At 36.2% G+C, this 18,524-nt stretch overlaps 1 protein-coding gene across 2 annotated transcripts in view; it reads right to left on the bottom strand.

The window, feature by feature from the left end:
• LOC111782046 overlaps nt 1-18,187 on the bottom strand; it is a 23,015-nt gene extending 4,828 nt beyond the window's left edge. The window contains exons 1-19 of one of the 2 annotated variants that reach the window (XM_023662812.1): nt 17,965-18,187; nt 17,079-17,254; nt 14,434-16,659; nt 13,838-13,913; nt 13,215-13,337; nt 11,024-11,279; nt 10,480-10,947; nt 10,224-10,409; nt 9,802-10,098; nt 8,042-8,692; nt 6,592-6,991; nt 6,342-6,469; nt 5,544-5,714; nt 4,259-4,456; nt 2,469-3,029; nt 2,320-2,379; nt 1,900-2,228; nt 1,240-1,672; nt 667-1,134 (exon numbers count right to left, since the gene is read on the bottom strand). In XM_023662812.1, coding sequence (XP_023518580.1) covers nt 667-1,134; nt 1,240-1,672; nt 1,900-2,228; nt 2,320-2,379; nt 2,469-3,029; nt 4,259-4,456; nt 5,544-5,714; nt 6,342-6,469; nt 6,592-6,991; nt 8,042-8,692; nt 9,802-10,098; nt 10,224-10,409; nt 10,480-10,947; nt 11,024-11,279; nt 13,215-13,337; nt 13,838-13,913; nt 14,434-16,659; nt 17,079-17,253 — 7,206 coding nt within the window. In that variant the 5' untranslated portion in view covers nt 17,254; nt 17,965-18,187. The remainder of the gene's footprint in view (nt 1-666; nt 1,135-1,239; nt 1,673-1,899; nt 2,229-2,319; nt 2,380-2,468; nt 3,030-4,258; nt 4,457-5,543; nt 5,715-6,341; nt 6,470-6,591; nt 6,992-8,041; nt 8,693-9,801; nt 10,099-10,223; nt 10,410-10,479; nt 10,948-11,023; nt 11,280-13,214; nt 13,338-13,837; nt 13,914-14,433; nt 16,660-17,078; nt 17,255-17,964) is intronic. The other variant, XM_023662814.1, reaches the window with a different exon arrangement.
• Between the last annotated feature and the right edge of the window lie 337 nt (nt 18,188-18,524).

Below are 18,524 nucleotides of genomic sequence, written 5' to 3'. Positions count from 1 at the left end.
CCCCCCCCCCCCCCCCCCCCCCCCCCCCCCAACCCACAGGATAACATGAACGCAACAAATATTTTAAGTCTTCTGAACATTAAGCCACTTCTTCAAGTTCGTTATACTAGCTATACTTTACCATGAGTTTTAGTTCGCAGCAGAAATGATGATAAACTCGAGGAAATTGTACAGCTGACCATGAATTTTGAAGGTTAAAAAAAGAGTCCCACATGAAGTGAAATAGAAACAACACAAACTTGAACAAAATGGGGAACTTCATTTAAATCTACAATCCTCACATTGTCTAATATAGCTAATAGAAAGTGAGTAGAACGAAGAAAACAGTTCTTTTTAAGTTTTTCTCTGTGAATAATACAACTAATACAATCAATTCGCATATAAAGCTTACAGCGCCAAAGACACTTCTAGGTATTGAAGCAGCCATGCCAAATATGGTATATTTCTCATCTTAGCAGACAAATATCCTGTCTCTTACAAGTCTTAGCAATACTTGTACAAAATGTTACCCCAATTCAAACCAAAAACTATTGGCTGATTATGAATATTTAGCGTTGCAATCATAAAGTATACAAATGAGAAGTATTCTATTTAGTTTGACTACCAATAAGAAGAATAACTTGCAACATGATCAAAAAGTCAACCAGGAACTTTATGCTAGAATACCTGAGTTTCCGTGACATGATGACTAGCTGATTTCCAAGAACCCCCACTAGCTTCCAGTTGCTTTGCCCAATTGCGTGCTTGCTCCCAATGTCTATTATTTTCGAGCGCTGATAAAAGTGATGCATCATCTAGAGCCTCATTTCCAAGGTGCAGCCCATCATCTATACGTAATAAAGGCTCTGCTAAATTGATTTTATAATAAAGTCGTCGATAATATGAGGCAGAAAATCCTCCATCACCAAAATCAGTTGCAGCTAGAAGTTTCAGTAGGCATCTTCTTTCATATGGAGATGGACAAACAGACAGTACCGCATTGGCAGCCTTGACAGCAGTCGACCCAGTCCATGATGTCCCAGTATTTTCTTCTCCCTCAACATTTGCATGAGAATAGATTGCTTCATCCTTAACTCGTGCAGAAAATGAACCTAAATGTGCTGAAGCTTCAGCTAAACACATTTGTGAAAATGCCTAATGAACGATTAACTTTGTATCAGTAGATGATTTGTTTAAAGAAAATTCAAAGAAATTTTATGAAGGAAAGGAGTGGGGATCATATGGGACTAAACGGTTAACCTGAAGTGCACGGATGAATGGTAGCAGGGAACATGAAGGAAGGAACATCTCAAAAGCCCTCAACAGAGGCAAGAATAGTTTCTGTTCACAAAGCACAGAAACCATCTTGGACAAAGATGATGGTGCTTCATCTGAATCATATGAAACAGAAATCCGTTGGGGTTCCTGAACTATCTTTCCTTCTTCCTTGACAATAGAGTCACCTGGAACATTAGTTGATGCACGTGAAGCACTGAAATTATCAGATATCGCTATAACTGATGGATCATCAGAAACGGAATCCATGGTTCGCCTTCGTTTGGGATTTTTCCGGCAGTAATGAAATGCAGATGATCTACACCCAGCTGGCAAGGTATTGGTAGCTTCTACTGCTGCCCCGACATTTTCTGCTATCTGGGAAGCAATATCATTTACCTTAATGGATGTAGTTTCCCTGTATATAACTCAGAATCAGAAAAGATCTTCGGCTTGGTATTTGTAAATATCCTACTTAGAATGAAAAAAATCAATAACAAGAAAAGGATAATAATAACTGAACATATATAAATATAATACTCGCATAAAAGCAATGAAATAACAACTTAAAACTAATGGTATACTTCCAAGTAAGATACTAACTATCTATATATTTCATTTCCAAAATGAACAATTGATCGTCACCTTGCTGCTGTAATTTCTAGCCAAACAGTAAGACAGGATAATGGAGAGACGTCTGGGAAGCAAGAAGCAATCATTGCCAAAATAGACCAGGACAACTCTTCTGCCTTTATCAAGAGAGCTTTTCCCGGGTTCTTCTTTTTCTCACATTCAGCTAAAATGGTAAAGAGCTCAACAGGAATATACATACTTCCATCTAAAATGGTGGTTTGACCTTTTTTCTCTTCAGTGTCGGAGTATGATGAAGGGCCAGGGCTTTTCCTCGACTGTACAGACTTCAATACCGTTAATATATGGATTTTGAGACGTGGATCACTGAACTCTTTTGATGCCTAGAGAGAAATAAAATGGAAGAAAAGATGTAACATAAGGATAAGAGATTTAATAAGTGACTACTCAAATTAATAAATATACAGGACTCACTACTTGGATTACTGTGTCAAAGGGGTACCCGCCAACATGAGCCTCAGTTAAAAATCCAACCTTTCAAATATAAGAGACATTGAATCAGAATGTGAATCGTCACAGTTGAGAAAATTAGTTCAGTATTAATATAGACTGAAGGAGAATACCCAGTCATTGTCTCTTGCTAACAAAGCAAGATATTTCGAACTTAGAGGAATCCTATGCATCCGACAAAAGACTCTAACTAAATTCCAGTGATGGCTTGCAGCTTTCTGCTGATTTCTTAGCTCAGTCCCATCACCTTTACCACATAATAACCACGATCCACATGAATTTCCATCGACCATGTGGGGAAGACTAACCTCTTCCAAATGCTGTAGGACAAACAAAAGCACCTGTGAACAACGTTTTGGAGGTGCTGGATCAGAAGTGCCCTTTGGCTCATTGACACTTGAGCTTTCCTGGTGCAGATACTCATCAGCCAGAGCTCGAGCAAGAGTCTCTATTTTATCAGATTCTAAGGGTACTGGGTGAAAAGCAGAACCCTTAGGTGAAAGTTGCCTGAAATTCTCAAAGGATTGCCCAGACTTGTAAAATGTCGATATTCGTCTTAAAGCTGCTACATCTACACGGAGCATACTGGCAGACAAACCACCTAGCTCCAGGAGAAAAGCACATGAGGCAACTAACACGGAGTTCTCAAAATGCGTAATGGCAAGTGGAATAACCTGAAAATCAAGTGTGGAGCAATTTTTACAAACTCAAGTAAAACAGTTAAACTTTGCATAATTAATTGAGTCAACTATTTGTCAAGGAAAAGTATCAACAGTATAATTAAAAGAATTTACGAATATTAGAATGACTGGAAGGAGCCTGTAGTTGTCAGAGGTGGGTAAGCTGGTTGGAAATTTTAGCAACCTGGTCCAGGAATGGATAGATCTAGTGTTACCCCAAAAAGGAATATGCCCAATAATTTATAGGTTAATTTCCCAAGGAGATTGAAATCTGCTGTTTAAATCCTCCTGCTCTCCTAGGAACATAATTAATCAAACCAGCATAGATTTTGATTGGTTACCTATAGTCCTAAAGTAAGTTCGAAAGATTCTATGGACATCGAATAAGCTATCAGTCTTTCCTTCATCTCGAGGAGAGTGGATCCTTGATTTTAAAATAACTCTCGATGATAAGGGGACTCTTGGAGGGCCAAAAGAAAAGGCAAAATAATAACGAAAAGAAATCATGGATGCAGCAGTTATCAGACAAAAATAAAGAAAAAGTGAAGGACAAGTAAAAAGATTAGAGAAAGATGGTTTTATAAGAAAATTAAGTAAAATGGTATTTAATTGGATCATTGAAAAAATGATTAAGGACCTCAGTGAGTCATTTGAGCATGAGTAGAGAATCGGCAAACCATTTTGTTTCATTGTAACGACTTCCACAAGTTGCAGTTTGAATCATCCTTCCAGTGTGCAACATCTTACAAAGATTTATTGATCATTAAGTTGGAATGCTTTTCTTTGGAAGGATGCCCAGAAAGAGAACTTTCTGAAAACATGTCATTTTCATAATCGTTAGATTATTTATCAATTGAAAAGAAATATGAGCTTTTGGGTGGGGGTTTTCTCTTCCCCTGCCTCTTAGACTGTTCTCTTTGCTCTGCTTTGTGCTAATGCTTTAAGCTTGTTTCTTTTATTAAAAAAACGTAATATGAGAATGTTTAAGTCAGAAGTTGACGATGTTGAAGTCACTTAGAAAAGAATTAAACATTTCACTTATTTATTGATCAAACAATTTTGTATCTTTAGATTTTGACACTTCTTTTGATCCTTTCTGTCCTCCATGATGTTCTTTTTTTGTAGATTTGACATTTACCTTATCCCCTTAGTGTTTGATTGCTGTGTTACAATAATAATCATTGCCTATTATAACGGAAAAGAAAATGATAATAAATCCTTACCGAAGAAAGAAGAGATTGTTCCATTGGTGTCAAAGGCGCAAAAAGTGTCTGTAGATCCAACTGTATATTTGATTGTCCAATTGCTGAACCTGACTGAATCTCTGATTTCAATTTCTGAACTCTAGCAACAAGAAGATGATTAAAAGCTGATAATGCACGTCCACGATGCAAGTTGTGCTCAAGCCCAAGTCCAGTTTCCTAAAGGCAATAGATTAGCTGAGCTGAGTGTATGGCTTAAAGGAAGCACACATGCGTCTACCAATAACGCCAACAATTATATACTGATAGACTCCGCATTACAAAATGTGGCAACGTGTATTAGATGAGACAGTAAACCGTAAAATAATATAACAGAAAAAATAAACAAGATTGGCGAGATTGAGGATCTGTCAAGATAACTAAGACATTTAATATGATTTTGATGGATGAGCTAGGCCGTTTAATTCTTTGGGCAATGTAAAAGCATCATGACACCTGCAATGTATGGGGGTTTTATCAAGGGATCTGCACCCATAACATCATCAATTGTTTTTCAACAATTACTAATCGTGTACAAGTTTAAAGATCGAGAGTTTATCTGAGAGACAAAATGCATCATGTAAACAGAAAAGAAATAGAATCTGTTTCACCCTTCATCGATAATGGTTAGATGTTAGGAAAGTTTTAGGAAATCCACAGGACTCTCTTGAGCTTTTAAAAATAACTAGTAATATTTTTTGATAAAAACAGCACATTAATGTAAGACATTTAACAAATAAAACTTCCAACTACCAGATAACACAACATATATGGTATCTTTATATAAACAGGCAATGACAATCATCTATTCTCAATAATTGGGAGGAAACAATACCTTACGGAAGTGTTCCCTTATCTCCCCTGGCACATGATAAATTTTGAAATATACTATAAAGCAAGAAGATTCCTAATTCACATTGCCAGATAGTAATATGCAGTGCAGTTGAGAATTAGGAATCTATTTTACATAGTAATATGCAGTGCAGTTGAGAATTAGGAATCTATTTTACAATATTTTTCAAAATTTATCATATAGCCAGGGGAGATAAGGGAGCACTTTCATGTGGAATAAATGCTTCCCTCAACAAAATACTTCTTTCTACTTTGCGTGATAACAAAGAGAAAACAATTGAGAAATTTCGGAGAATAAGAACCATATAAGGTTAAAGAAATCTTGTATAAGTTCAAAAGGGAAAATAGAGGCCAATTACTGAAGTAGCTGCCGAGAAATTCAAAGAATATACATATAACCTATAGTTGGACATACCTTGAGAGATGAATCATATAATTCATCTTCAATGTGCTTCTGTATGGCTGCTTCCCAAGAGATTGGACTGATTTCAGAATGTTCATCATCATTCATAAAAAAATATACATCCCTCTCCCATAATGCTTGCCCCGTTGGCAAACCTGAAATTGATTGCCATCCAAGAGGACCCTGTGATAGAATTTGCACAAACATAAAGCATATACAAAAATCTGAGCCTCGACTTTTAGAAGTAACATCCCTAAATCTTAGGGTAATTTGCTGCAGGACGCTAACTGAACTGTAACACAATTTCGATTATCATAACTGCATCGTTAGTTGTTAGTTCAGTTGAACAGCTGTCTAACAAGCTGTTTATTAACTTAAATGAGTAGCTAATCTTGCGTATAAAACAGGAGCCAGCTAGCCAATGACAAAAGGCTAATGATTGATTTCAGAAAAAAGAAAATTTTATGATTCACTTGAGTGAAGAGTGCTAATACAAAGAAATAGTGTGGATAGAAATGAATAATCAATGAACATAAGAAGGTTCTATGGTTCAAAGCTTGTCCGACCCTTCTGTGGATAGCAAGTGGACTGACGCATTTTATTTTGATTAGTGTGGAGTACAAGAAAGATCATCAAGTGGTTAAGTGTCTATGGAAAGGAGTAGTAAGCATTCAAAGTCCATCCATTCTAATCTCCAGTAAAATTTAAAAAGTGGATACATTTCTAATCTACTGTCTGTTAATTCATTGAATCATTTAGTTCAGAATGATGACAAAATGCATGGGTTGTTAAAAGGATAGAGAATGAAACCTGGACATAGAGATGAAGCAATCTCCTAACTGCCTTGGGAAACCAGCATGGTAGCATATGTAAAAGTGAAGTATCACGTCCAGCAGAAAAAATGGTGCTGTTACGCCAATGTAGATATTCAGATAACGCTGAAATGCAGAAACAATGAATTGTGAACTGATTAAACACTCGAGTGCAGAAATAATGACAGAGTGAAAATTACAATGAAGCTTCAGCACAAGAAGTTCAAAATGGAGGAGGAGAAGCTAACCATTCTTCCATTTTGGACCCAAAAAATTGCAAGTTGTATCTTGCTGGAAAGCCGATGTAACTAGGGCACGGCACAATGTAGGGAATCGTTGCAGGACTGGCCTGAGGTTTTCAAGAGTACATTGGGCTGACGAGCTACTATGTCTGTTTACACCACTGCTATTTAAACAATCTTGGATTGGGGAAGGAGCATACATTAGAGTTGCTAGGGCTGCCATTTCTCCCCCACCTTCAGCAATGTCAGCAACAGTGGAAATAATCTCTTCAATATTCCGAACACTGAGGTTGGGATCATGAACTAAATTCAGTGGCATTATTGAGCGAGCATTAGAAAATGATGCATCGTATTCGCAGCCCCTGATCCTCGACAGAAGTAGCCATCTTGCCCAATGGCAATCTCCCTACATCAGCACACCATAAGAATAGAGGGCAAAAGACGAGCATACAAACTAAATTTTAAAGAGTGTTAATAGGCAAAATCAAAGGATACTCGAAGGAATGTCTGATATATTAAGGTCATGAGGAAAATAGTAATAAGTTCGCCTCTGTGAGTGAGGCACATTGTCTCAGAAGCAACCTAACGTGATTCACCATAATTAACAACAAATGTAAAATAAATTCAATGCAAAGATTTTTTTTTTTTTTTTTTTTTTTTTTTAAATATAGAAAAATCCGTTGGTTGTGATTTATGCAAAGGAGATGGAAGGCTGAGATTTGGCACAAACAAAACAGGGGAATTTNTTTTTTTTTTTTTTTTTTTTTTTTTGAAAATATAGTAAGGTGTAGAAGTTGAACAGGAATATAAGACAACTGATGGTCCCACCAAAATGACTAAAATGCCAGCATTCCAGCTTCATGTAAACAGAAATTGTACTCCTGGGATATCTTGGCAAGACTTAATCACTATGCTGAAGCGAGGGAAATTTGAGTGGGCTGCTTAGTAATCTAAAATATTGTCAAATACGTATTTCATTAAAAATAACCACAAACATAGCCTTCAAAAGAAATTACCCAATTGTGATAACGACAGAAGGTTAATCTTCTTGTGTTTCTAAAAATAGGTTGTGAGTCTATTCTACAGTTTATTTTCAGCTACTTTTTTCAATTAACCAGACTCCATGTTCTATGGTCAAAAAGGACTCAAAACAGAAGTATCTAAAGCAAAAAGAGTAACTTGTAGGGTAAATATAAAATAAAGCAAATGAAAAATACAATAAATTGGGCTTAGCTGGCTCGAGCCAAGATCAACATGAATCCCACAAAAATTTCCCTCATTTATCTCTGACTCTCACTTGCTACGAACTCATCCCTTAAACTGTCAAACTCACTCACTCACATAAGCTACTTTAAATATGTAAGAAGCAACAGACGAAAGATGAATGATGGCTATTAAATAAAATCAGGAAATATAGAAATAAGAAGCCACACTGACTGAATGTGTTGATACTTACCGCAGCTTCCAGTAGTGAATGAACTGAATTATTATCAATAACCAGTTTATGATGGTCCAGATAAAGGTCGAGAAGAAAAGGCAAGTTATACTGTGAACAGTGATGTATGAAAACTTTATACAATGCTTGCACAGAATCAACAGAATATGCCCCGCCCTTGTTTGAAGATCTTTGATCAACTGAACTGCTGATGTGGTCATCCATAGAAGCAATCTCATCAAGTCTGTGTATAATGAAGCCAGAACGGGCAAGAAGAGGTACCAGCTCCATTGAGCCTTCCCAATATTCCTTCAGAAATATAAAATGCCTTGCAAGCTTCTCCTCCAAGAGCATGCCCAACAATTTGGAGCACATAATATTAGCTGAAAATTTGAAAATTTTGACGTTGGGAATGTACAAGCAAACAGCATCTAACTCTTCTAGAGGATATAAGTAGTTGCTGTAAAAAGTAGACTCTCTGTTGCACCCAACTGCTGAAGCTGACTGTAGACCATCTAAGCTTACTTGGAGGCTCCCATCCAAAATATTAGCATCAGGAATCATATCGAGAAGTCTTGATACTCCATCCCAGTTATTATGGCATATATGGTAATCAAGTTGAGATTCCCATGCTACATGGATACCATTACCCAAAGATTGATCCAGTAATATCTGTACAAAGAAAGATGTAATATAAACCAGTTAATATCCCACATCAAACGCAACTGGACAACAAAAACAAAGTGGATCAATCTGACCATATTTGGGTACAGGTGTGGGGGTGATAAGAAAGGAGAGGAGCGAAATTCATGCAGTCTATGATTTTTTTATCAGAGATATAAATGGACCTAGATAGTACAGTTTAAACCACAGCAGTTGAAGAAGTGAAAAACAAAAAAGAAGACTAGACACAGGGGCTGGCAATAGAGCCTGAGCTATGACAAGAACTCCAATTCCTACAAGCTTCATCAGATAGGCGCTCCAATATCAATATTAGGCACTGAAACGAAGATTCAGGTGCACTGTGGGGGTCGTTTACATAACTTATGGATCTTAGGATAAAGGGGGATGCAAGGGAGTCTTGATGTTATTTCCCCTTCTTTTGCTGTCCTTTGCTGTTCACTTACTAGTGTTAGATTTTAGCTCAGCTATCAGTTAGACCACCAATTACAAAAGTATATTCTGGGAGGGGTAAAAAGATGAATGCAACTCATGTAACTTCCACAAACTAGTTATTCGGGATTGTAACCTCCATAGGTCTATGAAATTATGACTAGACAAGACTAGGTTGTTCTAGACCGGGGGTACAAGTAGCAAAAGATTCTGAGAGAGATGCAAAGCTTGGCCCTCTCAAATTGGCTGTCATCCAGTCGGCTGTAGGTTAGAGTGGATATATTAAATTTTCATCTAAAAGTTTGTTTCTTTTTATTAAATTTTTATAAATTAAAAAAAAAAAAAAACCTTAAATGAACTGCATGAATTATATTCGAAAGCAACTGTGTAATCCTTTACATTTGATACATGAAAGCATAAGGTGCAAGAGACTTATTTAGGACGTATTTAGCTCCCAAAATTAATCACCCATTAACTAAAAGCTGAATCGTGGCAGCCAATTCAATATTAGTGCAGTAGCCACAGGAAACCTATATACCCGATCACTATCCATTAATTCTTGCAAACAGATTTTGAAGCAAGGAAATATTAATGCAGATTCATTGTTTCAAAGGAATCGGGTTCACATAAAACAGGTGGTTGTACCAGAGAAGTTAAACATGACTTACACGATCAGTTGTTCGCTGATCCCACGTGTTTGTCCAAATGGCAGCGGCAGCCCAATATCCTATATGAGCATTATCTTCAGTGGTCTCCACGACAGAAGAGCTCTCATTGGCATTGGGCCACGAACCTAAAACCACACCATCAACCTCACCACAGTCAATGAAAGTATTGTTGATTAAATGGAAACGTAATGTCCTCAATTCATTTTCTCCTGGGCTGTTAGAACTTGATGGGAATCCCATATTTGCTTTCTGCCTGCTCAGAAATGTTTTCCAGAAATTACTGCTTGGGTAGAGCCTCTAATCCATTCCCCCATTTATAAAGAAGTGCAGAAAAGAGCATACTTTAGTTCCAAATGGATAAAAAAGAATTAAGATTTTAATTTGAACTGACTCAAAATGGACGCAACAAAAGTGATTGATACCTCAATATGTAATATTCTATCCATCATCCTCTGGTCAAATGGCCCCAGATAACCATATTTTTTCATCTCCGCAGCAATTTCCACTCGAAAAGATCTGTTAATTGTACCATACAACAATTGCTTGAGGCTAACTTCAATGTCATCTCCAAGCCTCTGCAGCGTAGCAATGGCAAGCCCAGTCTCACCCTGTGCAACACATAAACATGCTGTTAAGAAAATATGGATACACAAACAGGAGAAAAGTTGCTGAAACTACCTTTAAGAAGAGATCATAAGCAATAGCTCTTCCAATGTCACGAATTTCAGAAAATGTATCATGAGGTTCGTTCTCTTCAATTAATTCTCTCAAATGATTTATGTGCAGTTGAAGAACAGCCAAAGGAAGACGGCCAGAGAGAAGAGCATCTTTAACCACATTTTTAAGTGGCAACTTATCCGACTTCCAACGTGCAATCATCTGGTTAGGATTCTCCAAGGGAACAACTTTCTTTTCCAGGACTCCTTGTGGTACAACAGCCGAGTCTTCATCTAAATCTTCTGAATTGAACTGGGATCCGGAAACCATGGGCATGATAGCAAGACCATCTACAACGTTAGAGTTCAAATCATTTGAAGGAAATGACAGTTCATATTGACTTGTACTCCCCAATGGTATTATATCTGTAGAAACAAGCTGTGGTTCATCCAGCAATAGACTGGTTTGGTCAGATACCTCCCCCACCACCTATAAAATCCAATGTTCAAATAAATTATTACTGCTTCAATGAATATAAATTCACATAATATCAATATAAACATACCAATTCCTGACTTGGCCTCTTGAATTTCGAACTAAGATGGCCGTGCAGATTTCTTATTATCTCCAAAAAGTGAGACATCTCATGAAGTTTTCTTGAATGCTCCGATACATTTTGCTTTTGAAAAGGAAGATGCGGGAGAATGGAAATTTCTTGGCCGCTACTAAAGTCATTAAAAGTAGTAGCATTTCTCTTGAACTCAGCCATCCCATATCGATGAATCATTCTGGTCGCAAAGTGTGTCCCAAGTGCAAGAAGCCTACAAATGAAACTCATTTCACGTAAGTTCAGAAGTAAGGTTTTTATCTGTCTTTACTTGTTACAAGGAACAGAGGGGTTTTTTCTTTTTTAACAAGAAACAAATGTAAAGAACAGAGGTTTTAGAATTTAAAAGTTTGTAATATGATGACAACTGCAACATAAAATTAAAATGATCATGTAGTTGTGTATACATATATATTATATAAGCATCTTTAAAACAGTCAAGTTTTGATCAGACAAGAACCCTTCTAAATTAAATGGTTGTACAAACCCTAAAGGAAAAAGAAGGATATGGCATAATACATAAATTAAGTTTTTCACCCAAATTGGGATACTATATTAAGTTACAACTGACACCATGCATACAATCAATATTTACTTCTTTAGCATCTCCAAATTGATAGGAAAACAAACCAACATCGATCATCAAGCAATTACCATAGGAATACTTTTGTAGTTCGTTCCAAGGCTGTTATTTTGTCTAGGCTTTTCCAGATAAGACTCTTGTTCTTATTTTCTTAAAAAAATATCAAACATTTCATCAAGTAGACCTACTAAATATTAGCTTGCAAAAATTTTGTTCGCACACTCAATAAAACAAACAAAAGAATACATAATAAATATGAACTCAAAAAGGTAGAGATTTTAAGAGAATAAAACAAGTGCGTGCAGGCACAAAATAGACATGATTTTTCATCAATTTAGGACAATATAATCAAGCTAATTGGCAAGAGTTCATTTTCATCAACTTGGAGTCTTGTTGCAAGCAAGAGTTCCCAAGCTTTATGAGAGGTCTGGGCCTCTCACTCTTCACCGATGACTGCTCAAAAGTTTATTTTCAACTAACGGTCAAATCTCCCTCCCTCCTACAGTTTCCCTACTGATACTTCAATCTCCCAAACAGACTCCCTGACCTCCCTACCCTCACTCAATACACTACCCACATACATAACTATAACAACTCAAGCGGAAAGATTACAAGTGAAACATATTAGAGTCTGAGGATTTTCTTTCACTATCTCCAACCCAAAATTTCACTGTGTCTTCGTAAAGTGGAACATAGGGAGCTGTTTATTTATCCAAGCAAATAACTCTCAAATTGCTATCCCACTAAATAAGAACTTCATAATCTTCTGAAGATGGTGGATTAGATGGTCATACACCCAAAATAGTTGCTTGATGGATGTAGAGATCTAGCTGATAGCTCAAGTGTTGTAAAGGACATGGTTGAAAGCTGCAGCCAGAGCCAACTGCAACTGAGACATGCAGTTACATACAGCTCCAACCAATTGATAAGCGGCTTTGCTTATATGTTTATAATGGGAAAAGGACCATAAAAATGTGGAACATGTCTTCTACTCTTTCTATCAACCAACGATCAATACTTAAGAGGATTTTACATTTTAGAAATACCGAAACCCCAATTGGAAATTCCATATCTAATTGATGCTATAAGCATTATGTTTCGTCATCACTTGGAATCTGATCTTCGATATTAAAATTTTAAATTCAGATTATGAAAGGAATTCTGATTGCCTTTCTAAAGATCCAAGTGGAGCAAGTTTTTCCTATTTTTCTACAAAAGGAAATTCCTCTTTATACCATGCTGAGCACTGGAAGCTCCCTCGAACTTTTTAGATATTAGAGAACTTTTCTAACTTTCTAATATTATTGAGATCTGTCTAAATTTTTTGCACTTGCAGCAGGTTCCTTGTTCGAGTAGGGTTTTGTCTTCAAATATTTTCTCGTCCTTAAGTTGAAGTTCAAGTAGGGTTTTTTCCCAAGTTTCATATTTCAGGTAGAGGATATGCCGATTTAAGATCAACACTTTCTCTTTAGATTATTTTGATTTAGTGTACAAATTGCTCGGAACATAATACATTGGAAATGGTGCTTAAGAGGATGAATGGAGAAAATGAATATAGATTTATACCTTGAAGCGGCTGAAATATCATTATCATTACCAGCTTTTTGAAACATCAGATGTACGGCAGCAAAGAGTAATCTCAAAATTCCTTCTTCTTCCAAATCAACATCCACAAGCATTTCTAGAGATCTGTCCATCATAAAATTGAAAAGAAAACAAGAATGACTTCTATGACAACTTTAGCAAATCATAAAAATGTGTCAGATGTATATACAAAATATCTCTCCTAAATTGGGTTCAAACCCAAGCCATAAATTATAATGTTCAACTAGTCGAAGTTAAGGACGTGTTTGGAATGACTTTCTAAATGCATAAAAACACATTTTTTTACACTTAAAAGTACTCTTAAAAAGTCATTCCAAACAAATTCTAAATCAACGACCAGTAAAACTACAAATTCCAGGATCCTTATATCTTCGCTCTTGAATGCTTCTTAATTACATTGCAGCCCCTGATCCCAAGTAATAATTCCTTCTTTCTCAATAAATAAATTGAGGATTATCAAAATTAATTGTTTAATTCAATCAAGTACCTCTGAAGAATCTACTGGCGACAGCATAACAACAGTGCACAAGCACTGTTTTGATCATTAATTCAACAAAGACATTGAAACATGAAATGGATCTTACCGCTCTAGTTCATCAAATCTCAAATAGTGCAATGCCATTTGAAAGCAACGCATCCGCACAACTTTCAAGTCCCACCCTGAAATAAACATGTATAAACAGTGAAACCAGTATTTGCCATGTCTTAACACTGCCATTAAAAACTAGATAAAGCACTTATTACATATTAAATTTATAAAAGAAAAAAAAAATCACTGCTGTTATATTTTGTAATTGTATGCTCAATATAATTGCTTGTAGAATATGCGGTCTTCACAACAGAATCCACAGACAGCTAATTCAATTCTGAGACAGTTCGAAAGTAGAAAAACCAAAATGAAACTTCCAGGCACAATACCCGAAAAATTTAAGGTCCACCGTACTTCAAGTTATACATTTCCAACTCAGGTGAAAACATAGTCTCTTATAATCATTTTCTTAAACATTGTTAGATACATAGCTATTATAGTTATGCCAATTGATGTCAATATGAGTTTATTTTAGCAAAATAAAGACATGTTCTTAAGGTAGAACTCGGTGTACTTAAGATCAAGATCATTCTCATTAAATAAACTGAAATACTGCAATAATGAACAGGATGTATGGTTCATTATTCTCACCGTTCTCAGAACATAAGCGATCTGCCTCATCTATGCTTTCATATAGGAGGACCCTATCCAAAACTTCAACTTGCCAGGGTGACCATGGACACTTGGATTCTTTAAGCTCCAAATCTTTTACTTGATTAGCAGTGCCAAGAATAATATCAGGTTGCGACCTAGCGACATACTCGGAAGGTAGAGAATTTGACGGAATGGTAACAGAAGGCAAAACCACAGAAAGACCATTATTTGTCACCAAATAAAGAGATCCTTGTGAAGTGCAACCAACTGCTTCTCCAACAATATCTTTTTTCCTTCCATCAACAAAAATCATTTGGGATTTCAAGCAGCTATCATCATGGACTTCAGACTTCAGATGCAAATCAAAATGGACAACTTGAGAGATATTCTGGCCACTCATGTTACATCTTTTAATGTATTGCGTAAGTCCCATAGGAGAGAAGCCAAAACAATCATCTTCATTAGTTTTCCAAGTGGAAAGAAACATCTTTCGCATGGTGCAAGATTGTAATTCTCCTCCCTCGGACTTCTGATCTTTTAAAAGGGAAGCAGAAGCAGTTAAACAAGAGCACTTATCTCCTCTCCCCCTATAAACCTTTGAGTCCTTAATATTTTGAAGCACATTAGATTTAGTATTACCCCAATGTGAAGCACCTTCATTTTTCTTGGAAAAATCCCTACATGAATGATTCCCCAATGACTCTGAATAGTTCCTCTGACAGCCTATATCATAACCACCAACCTCCCAACTAACTAGAGACCTCCCAAGTTCGAAATCATGAGAATGTGGAAACAGATTTTCATATCCATGGCAATGCTCTAACATATGTTCAATAGCAGAAACAACATATATTACACCAGATGCATCAATCACAGCAAAACGTGAGGAATGAGAATCAGATAATAACCTTCTAAACTTTCTTCTTTCATGAAAACTACGTCTATAAGATAAATCATCTTGGACTTGATCTACTAGATTCCTTTGCAAATCTTGTTTCTCATGCAAGTACTGAGGATTGAGTCCACACGCCTGTAAAACATCAATACATGCAACATGCTTGCCAGACAAAGCAGAGTGTAGGAAGATAAAACCAGAGTCACTTAAACAAACGATAAAATCATTTGAAAAGCAAAAATCTGCCCACTCCATCACCGGTGTAATATATAGGCTTTTCTCAAATTTTACAGAAGACACCCACTTAATTCCCAAATTTCCAACTCTAGCAACAAGAATTAGAGTACCATTTCTGCTTTCAGTTTCAGCACCCTCTTCAACAGATACAGTATCCATTCTCTTCAAAACAAATCCAATTAAAAAATGTGAATCACTTGAAAATATTCTGGAACATTTGTATGATTTATTCATGCCAATGCCTAGTACGTTGGATAAAATGTCAGATAGAAAATGGGTGTCAAATGAAGTTGGACTCATATTACTGTGTGTTCCAAGGATTATTTCATGCCAACTCTGTTCATTGACGAAAGAATCATCAGAATTTGGTGGCGGCAGGTTATAATTAAATATATTAAATGAAACCACCTTTGTAAAGCAAGGAACTGACGTTTTTTCCGGGTACATTGTCCAAATGTTATCTTCAAATTCAACAGTCTTAACTTTAGCAAGAAATGATTGTAAATATCTCTTAGATGCGCTATTTCCTGACAACAGGGCATCATTCTCAAACTCAGAGCAAGAACTGCGTAACATTTCCCCATTCTGATTAGTCCCATTTTCGTCAACATTTCCAGAGGTTTCACAAAAACCAGAACGTTCTTCAATCTCCAAATTTTGAGGTAATCTTGGGGAAGGTCCCCATTCCACCCACCTTCCTTTCCAAAATTCAGATTGCACCATATTTTTACCTTCCACAACAACTTTCTTCGGCTGGTAAAAGGCATGAGCAGTGACACCATGATTTCCAGATACAAATAAAATTTCCTTAAAAGAAGAATCTTCATGCTTCGTATAGGAATCTCCACAAAGCCCCCAAGCAAGTGAACTTACATCACCAAGGAAGTTGTTACAACTTGACCTTGAAAATCTGTTTTTGGTAGGAGAATCCTTATCAACGTCGACAGCCAATCTATTAGAGCATTGTACATCACCTTCAGCATCTTCTTGCCTAGATGTTGTTGATGCTTCTTCTGAGAAAGCTGATGATCCCAAATCTTTTAAGTCGATATCATATTTATTTGGGAAGTCATCACTACACCTGTCGTCCCCTGCAGATCCAAACAAAATGATAACAAATTACAATTAAAAACTTGTGGAGAAGCAAAACAAGAACGAGGGGGTTGGGTAGCTAAATATGTGAAGAAGTGTTGAACCTCCCGCAATTCAATAGAATTAAAATTGTAAGCATCGTAAAGAGCATTTTATTGAAGGATACAAAGCCTCCTAAATCTTTGTATGGACGTGACATTATGTTTGATTTTATTAAATACCAATGGGTGTCTAGACCATTTTGCACACCCCAATCCTATTAGATAGCTGTCGAACTCAATAATACTTGGTTTCAAGAAACTCATAAGATAATACTTTTAAGGTGTAGATTTCTGTCCTTGTACCTTTTTATTGTGCGTGTATAATTAAACATCAAAACAAGTGAGGAAATCTAAGGAGAGGAGAAAAGGCAACTTACCTGTATCTAGAGGAAGAAGCAACGCTTCATGTTTGTATGAATGCAATAACAAAATTGACCTTGTAGGAGAGATAAAAGCTTCGCGATACTCTGAGAGGTTAAGTTGAGGCTGTGAAGGATTCCAATTCTGCAGCTGCAGAATGGCAGGACCCTCACAACCTGAAACCGAGTCCATCCTGTCACCCAAAGCAGAGAACAAGACACGGTTAAATGTTAGAAAGTGAAAGAAACCGAATGCTAACAAAGATAGAGAGAGTGACAGGAAGGGAGCAAACAGTACAGTGGCTGTGAGACCGCGGGAAGAGATTCAACCTCTCCCCATTCAACAAGCAGTTGGTAAACAATAACCCACAACATAGTGGGATCTCCAAACATTGTTGAAAGAATAATTTTGGTTAAGGAACCATCCAGTTTCATGAAGTTTTCACTATCTTAAGCAATTGACATCGTGACATTAGGATACCTCCAAAACCTCAAATCTTACACAACCAGAAACAAAGGCTAGAAAGACCAGCTCAAACAAAATAATTGAATCCTTCAGTTCCCAGAAAGAATACGCATGTTTAATAACAAAATCAGCACAAATTTCAGCTGAAGAAAATCTCATTTTCAAATTAACACAACAAAGTTGAAAAAAAAAATGGCAATCAAATCAAAAAATTCAGTATTCACCACGCAAGAGGTTAGCAATCAAGTCCCATCAAACAAAATCGTAGCAACAAAAAAAAAAAAAAAAAAAANAAAAAAAAAAAAAAATATCACACAACATGGCCGATGAATTAAAACAACGCCCGCAACAATTGTATCTCTAAAATAATGGAGAAGATACGATAACAGGAAAAATCGGGATCAAAGAAAATCAATGAAAACAGTCGGGAAGAAAAACCTGGAACTCAAACTGATAACCTAGCCGACGAAGGAAGCCATTATCACCGTAGTAATTCTCTCTCTCTCTGAATTAGATGTTTTTTTTTTCTCGATTTTTTTGGGTTTTTCTGGAATTGTTCAATCCATAGGAACGGGGAAGACAACAGGCTTTCGCAGGGAAGCGATACAGTCTTACCGACCAAAATTGCAGATAGTATGGGCTTTTTGGTCAATTCACATTCATATTCTTTCGGTCTTTTTCCTGTCCCGTGCAGTTCATGTGCGGAATTTCCCCCGTTCTTTTCACTCACATAAAATTCTATTTTAAAAAGCTTTTCAAAAACACTTTCACAATTATTATTAATAATCATTTAATTTCTTTTTAAAAAATGATTTTTTTCTCACTTTTTCCTAAATTGGTTTGTTTTTTTCTATATTTGAATTTTTAATAAATTTCATAAATAATTTTCAAATTTCAGTATTTAATTTTTTTTATTTTTTTTAATTGTATTTCTTTTCTAGTCATTTATCTATAGTTTAAAATAAAGTTAAAAGTTCACTTAAATTCAAATATTCTAA

The sequence above is a fragment of the Cucurbita pepo genome, chromosome LG19 (assembly GCF_002806865.2).
Source record: "Cucurbita pepo subsp. pepo cultivar mu-cu-16 chromosome LG19, ASM280686v2, whole genome shotgun sequence".
In the NCBI taxonomy this organism is placed as follows: domain Eukaryota; kingdom Viridiplantae; phylum Streptophyta; class Magnoliopsida; order Cucurbitales; family Cucurbitaceae; genus Cucurbita; species Cucurbita pepo.
The sequence above is the reverse complement of the archived record's forward strand: the minus strand, read 5'-3'. Positions and strand labels throughout refer to the sequence as shown.